Source organism: Haliaeetus albicilla, chromosome 12 (assembly GCF_947461875.1).
Source record: "Haliaeetus albicilla chromosome 12, bHalAlb1.1, whole genome shotgun sequence".
Lineage (NCBI taxonomy): Eukaryota > Metazoa > Chordata > Aves > Accipitriformes > Accipitridae > Haliaeetus > Haliaeetus albicilla.
Genome location: NC_091494.1, coordinates 40,398,243 through 40,409,372, shown reverse-complemented (window position 1 = coordinate 40,409,372; position 11,130 = coordinate 40,398,243). Strand labels below are relative to the sequence as shown.

General features: G+C 59.1%; 1 protein-coding gene across 3 annotated transcripts in view; it reads right to left on the bottom strand.

Moving 5' to 3' along the window:
- Positions 1 to 804: 804 nt before the first annotated feature.
- The window catches only part of ARSG (arylsulfatase G), a 40,052-nt gene continuing 29,726 nt past the window's right edge, over positions 805 to 11,130 (bottom strand). For all 3 annotated transcript variants that reach the window (XM_069799353.1, XM_069799355.1, XM_069799354.1), the window contains 4 exons: positions 9,829 to 9,937; positions 5,105 to 5,225; positions 1,490 to 1,580; positions 805 to 1,165 (listed from right to left, as the gene is read on the bottom strand). In XM_069799353.1, coding sequence (XP_069655454.1) covers positions 831 to 1,165; positions 1,490 to 1,580; positions 5,105 to 5,225; positions 9,829 to 9,937 — 656 coding nt within the window. In that variant the 3' untranslated portion in view covers positions 805 to 830. The remainder of the gene's footprint in view (positions 1,166 to 1,489; positions 1,581 to 5,104; positions 5,226 to 9,828; positions 9,938 to 11,130) is intronic.

The window sequence follows — 11,130 nt, the reverse complement described above, 5'->3', positions numbered from 1 at the left end:
TCTTTCCAGCCAAAGTTGATGGGGAGCTACCCCAGTTCTGCGCTGCAAACCTCTCCCCCACAGCTTCCCCAAAAAAAGCCTTTTCCAAACACCGGGACTTGAGTCCTTGTCTCAGCGCAATCCCCGACCTCCGCCGTGGCGGTGCAAAGCAGCCGCAGGACGAGCCGAGCATCCCGTCCGCGAGGAGGGCAGCAGTCGGGGAGAGCCCAGGACCCTCTTTCCTCAACAGACAGTTGGGTCTTTAACATAACCCTGTTAATAAACCTCACTCGGCGGCTGGTGGGGCAGGTGCTCTCTTTCCCAGAGTGCTTACTTCGTGCCGGCTGGGAATTTTCTCTCTGGAGCCATGGACTTCTCGGCAGCAGAAGGGACGTTTGCTCGGAGGCTGTGGGCCCCGTCCTCCCCTGCCTCGTGCTCCCACCAGCCGCTCCTGCAAGGTTTATTTTAGAGGAAAGCCAAACGAATTTCCCAGGGGAGTTCTCTCCCAAAGCCAGCTCTCACAGAAGGTAGTTTTAATCCAAGCCCTGGCTCTTTCTCAGCTAAAGAGCCCTACAAAAAGCCTGTCTCCTGCCATGTGCCCAGAGCCACCAGGTACTGCAGTGCCCTGCTCTGCCAGGGTGACAGTCCAGCTCCGCAGCAAAGGGGACCCTCCGTGTGCTGATGCAGACCCACAACTAACTCACCTCCCGGCTTCATAGCACGGAGCAAACGGGACCGCAGCCTCCATCCCTCTCCTCCGCGGCCAACCTCCAGCCTGGAGCCAGCAACCCACAACAGTCGTGTTCACAGAAACCAGACTCGGGAAAGGAGCAGCCTGAGCAATTATTTGCTTAAAGACAAAGCCGTGTTGCTCTTCTTTCCGTGTGACGGTCCGGCATGGCTGCGTGAGACCCGGGCGCTTGGCATCGGCAGGCCACGTGCTGCGCGTTGCAGCAGGGGGTCGCGGCCGGGTCTTTGGAATAATCTGCAACCGAGACGTTGTCTGTTGCGATGTCCTCCAGAGCTTGGGCGTAAGCCCTGCTGATTGCAGGTAGCACTGCCTGATACTCTCGGGATGCCACGTCCAAAGGCTCCTGCTCCTGGATATCACGAACCAGATTGAAAATGAGGGGTGGCTGGTGATGCTCAGCTGGCCCGATGCTCCCATCGCAAGCCATTGCCCCTCCTAGGGAGGAAACAAGAGAAAAACACTGGAGTCCTAGACTGTGCAGGGATCACCTCTGTATTACTCATCCATCTGTGGTGGCCCAGTCCCACCACGTCCCAGCTTTGGAAGCCTGGGTCCTGCTGCTAGTCCGAGAGTGCTTCTGAGGCTGACAACCCCGAGCTGGAAAGCCCATCACACAGACACAGAGGGACACATACTTACTCCTCACTGGTTTGCTCTTGCTTGAATTAATCTGAACTGGTTTTCAGCTCTATCTGCAGGGAACCAAAAAGTCCAGAAGTTTTTTCCCAGACTTTACCATCTCTAAAAGGGACACAGTACCTGTGGTGTAAAACGCCTTGTACTGAGCCAGCCGTAGCGTCTCTATCTCACCGTCCTTCCCAGCTGCCCCACTGTTGGGGTGCAGCAGAACCTGAAGGAAGAACAGAAAAGTGCCCGTCAGCCTGTTGCAGAGAAAACCGGCTCTGTGAGACCCCCTCCCTCCCCAGATAAGACCACATCCCACCCGTGCACACATTTAGAGGCATCATTTAGCCCCCGGACTCTGAGCAACCAACCGAGTTCTGCTTGCAGAAGGGTGGGCTGACAGCACAAGGGCACTGGGAAACACCAACATCTCTCTTGTGCCTTCCTGGTCCTGCACGCAGGACCCCCCCCGAATTTACCTCCCCAGACCAATTCTACTGCAAGAAAGGGATCGCGAAGGTGCAGGGGCTTTCAGCAGAGCAGGGCAGAATATTTCGGAGCCAGGACGGTCTCAGGTGCTCTACATCACCCACCGCTGCCCCATGCCGACGAGACACCCATCTCCCTCGGTGCTCACGGCTCAGGCTAGTGGCAGGGACATCTAGGGGAGCCCAACCGTTGCCTGGGGCCAGCAGCAAGCCACAAGCTGAGGGTGAGCTCATGCGAAGCACGGGTAGGTGAGGAGCTGGAACATCATTGCCGGTCCGTCTCCATCGCTGACTCACCCCGCTGTGCGAGCGCTCCCTTCCCTAACAACAGCCGTCCCGGCACGGGGAATGGGGGTAAGAAGGGAAGGGTGGGTCGAATCTCTCCCTTTTCGGTATTTAGGACACGTGATCCGCACAGGAGGACTGCTTTGGCACACGGGAGCGAGAAGACAAGTGAGCTGGAGGGTTCAGCGGGCTCATCTGTCAGATAATATCTGCCGTGGAGCCAATGTCTTCATTGAGGGATGAGTCACTCGAGGTTTCCTCCCCGGGAATTGAGTTTAAAAGTGATTCAAGAAATTTCCACTGTGCTAAAAATTAGAAACATCTGCTGAAGTTGTAGGCAGCTGCGGTGCCAAGTTTAGTAACAGCGTTCGCAGCTGATCGGCTTGGTAATGCCTTAGCAGGTGCCCGGCGCGGAGCCCTGCCCCGGCATGCAGCACCGCTGGGCATCCCGCTCGGTCACCCGGAGATGTCGATCCCACACTGCCTAGTCCGGACACGGCCAGTTGGTAACTCATCCAAGAAATGCCAGGATTCAGGGTGGGGGGTGATTTCCAAACGTTCTCGGTTTCCTTTATTGCCCTCCATTGCGAGGTAAATTAAAAAAAAAAAAAAAATCGCCTTCTGGAATTTGGTTTAAAAATCATGTTTCAGTGAAAAAAATTAAGGGTGTCAACTGGAAGAGGTGGTATAGTGTAAGCTTGCTGCGAGGAGGAAACCCCTGCTACAGAGTCCCTGTATGCTGACACTCCTCAGGCAGAATAAAACAGCTCCAAAGCAGAAATCAGCAAATATTCAAGGGCCCGTGAAGCCAAGGTACCAGGAACTGAAGCAATTCATCTGCTTCCAGCCTTAAAGCTTTGCCTACACCTTCAGCAGCACAGCTGGGATGCTGCCATCTCGGTGTAAGGACACTCAAACCTCCCCTGCTACCAACAAGCACGTTCCTAAACCTGCCTCATAAAACCCCACGCTAAGAAAATCTATTATAATTTACTACATAATTAAGGAGCTTGTTTCGATTGAGCCCTTTCGAGAAATATTCCCAGGTCGGCAAACCTCCTATTGATCTGTGACTTTGTTACTTTAATGAAAAAATAAAAGTGGGGGGGGAAAGCCTTTTCTCCCCAGAAAACCCGTTGTCTGAACTCGGTGCTCTGGGCTGTTTGCACAAGCCAGCAAACACGCGGGGAGCCGGCGCGCACCCCTCTGCCATTAAGCTAATGGAAAGAGCTTATTTGTCTGACACTTGTACCCTTGATACATCTTGTCGGATGTGTTTATTTTTACTGTAAATAGCCTTCGCTCGAAACAGGACCTTGGCATCGCCCCAGCGCCGGTGTCGAGCGAGCGGGCTGGGACGCCGAGCAAGGTTACCGCCGGCAGCTCGTGCCGGGGAGCCTCAGCCACCCAAAAAAATCCCGATTAGGAAAGCAGCTGTCGGTGGCGTGCGGAAACCGGGCGGCGGGGCGAGCAAAGGAACCGCTTTCGGGAGGATTTGTGTCAAGGAAAACCCTGTAACGTCAAAGCGGGGGTTGCTAGCAGGAGATGAAAGGCAAAGAGCCAAGAGGGGAGGGAGCGGGGACACGCGCTTGCTCCCGATCATCCCGCGGGGCCGGAGCAGGCGGGTGCTGTGTGTCCCCCCCCAAGGTCACCCCATCCCCTGGGGATGCCACTATGGCTCGCGGTGCCAGGACGGGGAGGAACAACCCAGCTGTGCCCCCCTGCCCTGGCTCCCAGCCCCACAGGGGTTAATTCACCCCCCCCCCCAAAAAAAGCACTGGGCTGGGGTGATGCTGGGGAAGCCCGGGGAGCTGGCGGTGCATCGTAGCTCAGGGCTTTATTCCTTGGTCTGAAACACACAGGAATGGCTGGCGTGGGTTCGTGCCCCTCCACCGCGCCCTGACACCCAGCAAACCATCGCTCCCAGCAAACCATCGCTCCCAGCAAACCACCATTCCCAGCAAACCATCACTCCCAGCAGACCACCAGTCCCCCCCCGTCCTGGCACCACGCGTGCAGAAGAGGGTTAATTGCGAGGCGCACAGCGGAGCACGCTGGCCGCATCCCATCCGCTTCCCCGCTTTATCTCACGGTTCAGCAGAGGGTTCCATAAATATGAAGCAAATACCAAAACCCTGATGGACACAGAAAGCAAATCCAAGATCCCTGCTGGGAGCTGGCTTGTGGTCCTCACAGGAGGGTGGACTTTAAAGGCAAAATCGGGCTTTATCTGTGGGACTGGTATTAAAGCCACTTCTGGTTTTTTTCTTTTTCTTTTGGTTCTGCAAAAGTCTTGTGCAACTCAGAAAAATGCATCGCCATACTGCTTGTTCTGCTAACTGTGTTTTTTAGGCTTAAAGGAGCTGTCAGCAGCTCCTATTGTATGGACAGAGAGCTGCAGGGTATGGGGTGGGCTGCCCCGCTTGAACATCAGTAACAACGGGAACATTCCCCAGCCAGGGAGCTGGGAGAAGGAGGGCTTCATTATGTCTTGATCTGGCAAGATAAATAAAGCAGATACAACTAGGTCAGAGCCCCTGGGATCTTTTTCTTTCCCACACCGCTGTACCTTTTGCGATCGGAAAGGACACACGCCGTGTCGGGCAGGCAAGCCCAAGGATGCGCTGGGATGGCATCCCCCGGGATGGCGGGCACAGCCCTGCCGGCACACGGGAAGCACGCCAGGCTGCACACGTGGCTATTTTCACCTATAATCCCAGATTTATGAACAAAGCGTAAAACAAGCCTTCATTAATCCAAAAGCCCTTTTATCCCGGTACCCCGAGCCCAGCCTTGGTGCGGCACCCGGCCGTCTCCGGCTGTTCTCCTCCTCCAGGCCGGGGGGGATGATGCTCCCATGGGTCCGCATGTCACCATCTCTGAGTTTTTACACTCCCCACTTACCTGTTTTAGCTCAGAGACGGCGGGACCTGCTGTCAGGAGGGGGAAGTCACCGGGGGGGGTGGCTCTGCCTTACCTTGTGCCCCACATCCGACCACCCAAAGAGAACTGGGGACACGTCCAAACCGTCGAAACGCCTGTTCGGGGGAAGCTCAGCCCCAGCCAGGGCCACCAGCGTAGGGAAGATGTCCAGGGTGCTGGGGAAAGAGGTGGCTTTCATCAGAGCAAGGAGCAAAGATCCCCGGAGGGTCCCCCCAACCCCACCCGCACCCCGCAGCCCCCTCGCCCGGAGGGGTTACTCGCTGCACCGATGGCAGGGGATTGCCTTGGGGTGAGGGCAGCCCCTTCCCAGCACCCATCCCAACAGCCGAGCTCTGCAGAAAAGGTTAAAACCGGCTTCAAGCAGCGACTCGGCCCCGGCAAGCCCTCGCTTCGCACGCTTCCCATCCCCGGCGCCGGCTGCTCGCCAGGAGCTGCGGGTTCAGCCAGGATCCGCAGCTCCCGCGCCCGGCAAATCCTGCACCCGCAGAGCAGGGAGATGGTGGGGAACGGGGCAGCCCCCTCCCACCCTCCTGTCCCCCCCCCACCGGGGAAAAGCAGCGGGTCACCCTCCGGAGAAAGTGCTAGCACAGGGATTTTTTTACGCCAATGACAGCAGATCCCGTCGCCCCAGGAAAATGTGGTCTCGCTTTTGCACGGCGCAGCACGAGCCGTCGCAGCCAGAATGGAAAATGAGAGCGGTGCTATTTTGTGCGCTCCCACCAAAACGCCCGTCAGCATTTCCACCGTAAACCTCTCGGGTTTTTCAGGGGCCTCAGCCGCGAAAGAGCGCTCAGGGCTCGTCCTGGGTCGCTTCCCGGTGCGGAGGGACGCAGGGAAGGAGCGGGTGACCCGACGTCCCTCCGGCTCCGTCGGGATGCAGAGAGGGAGAGTCTCTGCTTTCCCACCTGCTACCTGCTACCCCAGGGCCAGAGCTCGGCCGCGGCGATTCCCAACCCGCCGGCACATCCCTGCGGTGCGGAGGGACCACGGGTCCAGCAAAGTCATTGCTGGGGTGGGACGGGGATCACCCTGCCCTGCCGCCAGCCCCTTGCGCACCCCAGCGATGGGCTTCCCCCTCCACCGGCCATTTTGCCCAGTGGGGTCCATGCTCGACTCCAGCGGGACGGGGACACTCGCAGCCCCCACGTCTGACCCTCGCCCCCCACATCCCACTCCTGCGAGGCACAAGTGTCCATGTGTGTGTCCCCCCCCGCCACCACCGAGCGCATCCCTCCCTCTCGCCAACGCGGCGGCGGGGTGACCCCCCACCTCTAAAAGGAGCCATCCGGCTCCAAAGGTGTCCCACAGCCCCGGGGGACAGCGGGACCTCGGTGTGGCCAAGTGACACATCACAGTGGTCCCCCCCCTCAGGGATGAGGCCATGGTACAGGAGCTGACGAGCCGGGGCTGAGCCACCGGTGCTGAGCATCCGATGAGGACTCAGCCCCGTTCCCTCCGGCTGCAAAACCCTCGTCCCAGCAGCTCGGGGGGACTAGAGGGGTCAGTTGGGGCAAGGAAATTGCTGGAGGAGGTGAAAACACCAGGTCCCCCAATTTGGGGGGGGCACCGGGGGTCCTGTCGCCGCGTTTCTCCTGCCCGGTACGCGATGGCGGCTGCGTGAGCAGAGAGAGAAAAAAGCCCAGGGCTTAAGGGCCCCTGGTGCTCCCATTCAACAAGTTTTAATTTAGCTGCTAAGAGACAGAGAGAACAAATAAGAACAAACACTGCTGAGAGGCAGCCCCGGTACGGCACGCTCGCGGAGACGGCCCCAGCGGCCAGGCAAGCCGGGAGGCGCCGAAAAAAATTCTGGCTCCCCGCTGCACCCAAGGCAAGGCACATCCCTCGCACGCACCTCGCTGAGGTCAGCCCAGGTCCACCCGAAATGGCAGCCCGGGGCAAGCCCCGGTCAGCGTGCTTCTGGTCCCATGGGTGCTCAGCACCCTCAGGATCTGGCCCCCAGCACGGCGTGTGTGGCAGCTTGCGTGGTTGCACCAAGCGGCCCCGACCCAGTGGATGGGACCGCTGGAAACCGTCACCGAGGTGGGAGGACGACACGATTGAGGGCAGAGGCAGCCGTGAGCAGATGCCACCCACGGAAAAAGGCGTGAAAAAATAGGATTTTGGTCAAAGTTGGCATCAAAGCAAATGCCCTGCCAGCAGGCACATCCTGGAAGCCAAGCTGGGGAAGCCACGCTTGCAGAAAAAGGGCAAGCCACGCTGTCAACCCCCTGCCTGCTGCCGAGGATCTGTGCCGGCGATGAGGATCTGTGCCAGCGATGAGCATCCCGGGCACGACGGCGGCGGGGAGCGCTGCCCTGGCCCGGCGATGATGTGGTGCAGGCAGCTGAACCAGCTCTTCCCACACCCCAGCCGGCTTGCCCAATCTGCCCAGCCCCGTGACGTCGGCACAGCCGGGATGGTGCAATTTGGTTCTTCACCACCACGCTGACCTATTTCTTTTGTGCCCTACTTTGGGTTGGGGCAGGGAAGGGCAGAAGCCCAGTGGGTGGCTCCGACAATTAAATGTAATTAAGAAAAGCCGACAAGGCAGTTTTCTTCAAAAACCAGCGTGCAGGTGCAGGTCCACGGCGATGCATCAGCATTTCTCTGCTGGCTTCAGCTTCCCCAGCCCCTGGGGAACGCTCACCCTCGCTCACCCCTCCACTCCCTGCACCAGGGACGACGCAAAGCCAAGCGATGCCGGCACGAGGCAAGGCGCAGGCTCTTCTCCCAAGCTGGATGGCAAAGGCTGTCAACATTTTCATAACCTCAGGGGCAGGAGGAGGCTCATGTAGGTAGTTAACGCTTGCCCTCACTCAGCCCCTGCCCTTCCCGGAGGATCCCACCGGATTGAGGTCCCTTCTCTTCTGCAGAGGTTTCCCAGCCACATCTGCACACAGATTTCATTCCCTCCCCAGCTTCTTGGTCTTCCCCATCAGCTGGGGGGGACAAGTCTTCAACCACCCTATTTCATGAGGGCAGCAAGAAGCCAACCCAGCACACGCTTGTCCTTCGAGGGATGTCTCCAAGGGTGACTCTGGGTGTAAAGCAAAGCCTCCTGACCCGAGGGACCGCGAGCAGTGAGCAGCCCATGCCCTCCACATCCCATTACATCCCACCACATCCCTCTGCATCCCTCTGCATCCCCTGCCCAAAAGCTCAGAGCATGGCCGGGGCCACAGCGGTGATGCCTTTCTGAGCATGAGCTATCACATGCGTCCCCCGTGCTGGCTCTGCGCTGCCTCCCAAACAGCGGGTTGACTTTTTCGGATGCCAAAGCATCACCCTGTGCTAGCCGGGCATCATCCTGCACCAGCCGGGCATGGCCCCATGGCAATGCTGGGCTGTGCTGGGGAGGACACTGGGAGTACTGTGACTCCTGGGGAGCTGCAGAACCGCTTCCCAAGCGCCCAGCATGCAGCACAGCCCACGCCGCTGGCTTTCTACATTTCCAGCTGTCCAACCTGCTGGACTGGAGCTGGGAAATGCAGGAGATAAGGTCCTCAAGGAGATAAACGGGATGCCTGGGCTTGGCTGGAGGGCTGCAGCGTGCACAGTGCGGCAAGGGTGGTGGGACAGGGTGATGGGGACGGGCACTGATCCTGCGCGGCGCTGCCCCGGCTGCCCGAGCGGGCACGGGTTGGCAGCTCTGCCCCATGTCCCAGTGGTCGGTCCATCACCCAGCCATGGAGGGGAAGGGTTTGGAGGTGAAACCCATGGGGTGCTGCATGCACCCCATCCCCTCCGCCAGATGTCAGGGCCTCAGCTCACGCCTTGAAACTTCCCCTCACTTGCAAAAATCCAGCTCCCAGAGCTGCCCTCAGGCCACGTAAGGAGCTCCAGCTTATCTCACGGATCTCAGAAACACCCAGTGCCTCCCCAGGGCTCACCAGTCAGGACCTGCTTCCAGCAGCTGGGACATTCCCAACACCCAGCAACTCCCCCCCCACCTTCCCCAGTCCCCACCACCCTGACCTCCACCATCCCACCATGTGCTTCAAGGAACGAAAGGAGACGGAGCATCCCACCCCGCTGCCCCCAGCCCAGGCTGTGTCCCCCTCCGCTGCATTTGCTGCAAAGGAGGGCTTGTCAGGAAGGGTGCAATTGCTGCAAGGGAGGGCTGCAATTGCCGCATGCAGAGGCGTGACTGCCGCATGCAGCGGCGCGACTGCCGCATGCAGAGGTGCAATATTGCTGCAGTAAGGACCCCTCCAAGCCATCCTCTGGACGGCAGAGCTCCCCGGCGAGGAGGAGGATCCCTTCCCCTCTGCTCTCTCGGGAAAGAGCAAAAGTCGCTCGCTACGTCCCAGCCCGGCCGCATCCTGCGCTGATTGCAAGCACCGTCTCTCCGGCCAGCCTTTCCCACAACCGCACCCTCCTCCACATAAAGCCATTCACAAACCACAAAGCCTAAGCCTGCTTCTTGGTGGAGAGAGAGAACATCGTCATCTTTTAATTATCGGGAGGCACTCAGCCACCGCGGCCAGGAGGCACACGGAGCCCCGGCGGCTGCTAACGCCAATCCACCAGCCTCACAAAAAGCCCTTTCAACTCCTCTTTGCTGAAGCATTAAGTCTTACGGACTTGGGAGAGGACAAAAGTAGAGGCTGGCACATGGCAGGCAATAACCAGCGCGGGCAGCCGCTGCTGCCAAAATCCAGCTCGTCACCTGAGTCCCGACGCGGGGACGGTGGGTCTTTCCGAAACGGGGGGAAAGGGGCTGCCCTGCTCCCCGATGCGATCCGGCCAGGCTCCTACCTGAGCAGAGCGTGGCTCGTCCGCTTGGCAGGAATGTGGCCGGGCCAGTACACCAGTGCCGGCACCCGGTGCCCTCCTTCCCAGGTCGTTTGCTTCGCCGAGCTCCCACCTGCAAGAGAGAAGGGCAGCGCTCAGCATCCTGCTGCCCGGGAGCTCTGCGTCAATGGGAAAACCTGCTGACCCCCGAGTTTCCCTGGGAAAGGAACGACTCGGAGGCAGAGGTAGAGTAAATGACCCCAAAGGAGGATGATTTCGCTGCAGAGGGAGCTGGGTCAGAGGAGGGAGAAGAGTTACAGGAGTTTTTTAAAAGAAATAGGGAAAGGGAAAAGAAAGGGGGCTCAGTTTGGCACTGCTTTGTGTTTCTCCTCTGCTCCAGCGAGCAATGAGAAACGCAGCCGGCTGCCAGAGCCGCCGCATTTCCTTCCACTTTTGATGTCAGCTGAGAATATGGAGCAGGTGGGTAAATTAGGAATTTATGCCAGGGGCTGCCAACGGCCTGTGCAAGCGGGCTGCTGCCCTCCGTGTGGTAAAGCACCGACAGCCCCCCAGCCCGCTGGAAATCAGCTTCATTAAAAATACCACCCTGCTGATAACCCTCCTGCCGGCTAATTAACCTGTTCAGTTGTTTCCCTGACATCACCCAAAACGTCCCTGCTCTGCCCTTGGGTTTGAGATGCACGGCACGGTGAAGCTGCTCGGTCCCTTCCTCCGCCTGGGATGCCGAGCTCTGAAATGGGGGTGCTGAGCAACAAAATGGGGATGCCGAGCAAGAAAACGGGGGTGCTGAGCACCGAAATGGGAGTAGCGAGCATCGAAACGGGTGGAAGGGTGTTGGAAAGCCTCTGCTTTGGCTGCTAGCCCAAAGGGCCCCAGGCAGCTGCGGGGGCAGGGGGGAAGGGGCTGGGAATGGGGCAAACAGAGAATCCCAACCCAATTCACCAAGCAAACTTCCCAGGCGCAGCCTTTGTCCGCTCGTCTTTCAGCGTCCGCATGGCAACGGCATTCGCCCAAAGCCATTTCCTCCGGACAGAGCCAAAAGAGAGGCGACGGCACGGCCAACCCGTGCTGCTCCGTGTCCCTGTGCCGGTCCCCATCCCAGCCCCAGCCTCTTCGGGAGTCACCGCCTGATGCTCCGGGCATCTGGGCTGATCCTGCTCTCCCCAGCGATGCTGCCATACCCACGCAGGCAGAGCGGAGGAGGACACGTGGGGTGCAGATGCCACGGTGCCGGCAGCGGGAGGAATAGTCCAGGGAAAAGGTTTCTGACCCCGCTGCCTGTCCTGCTGGTGCGGGCCAGGCACA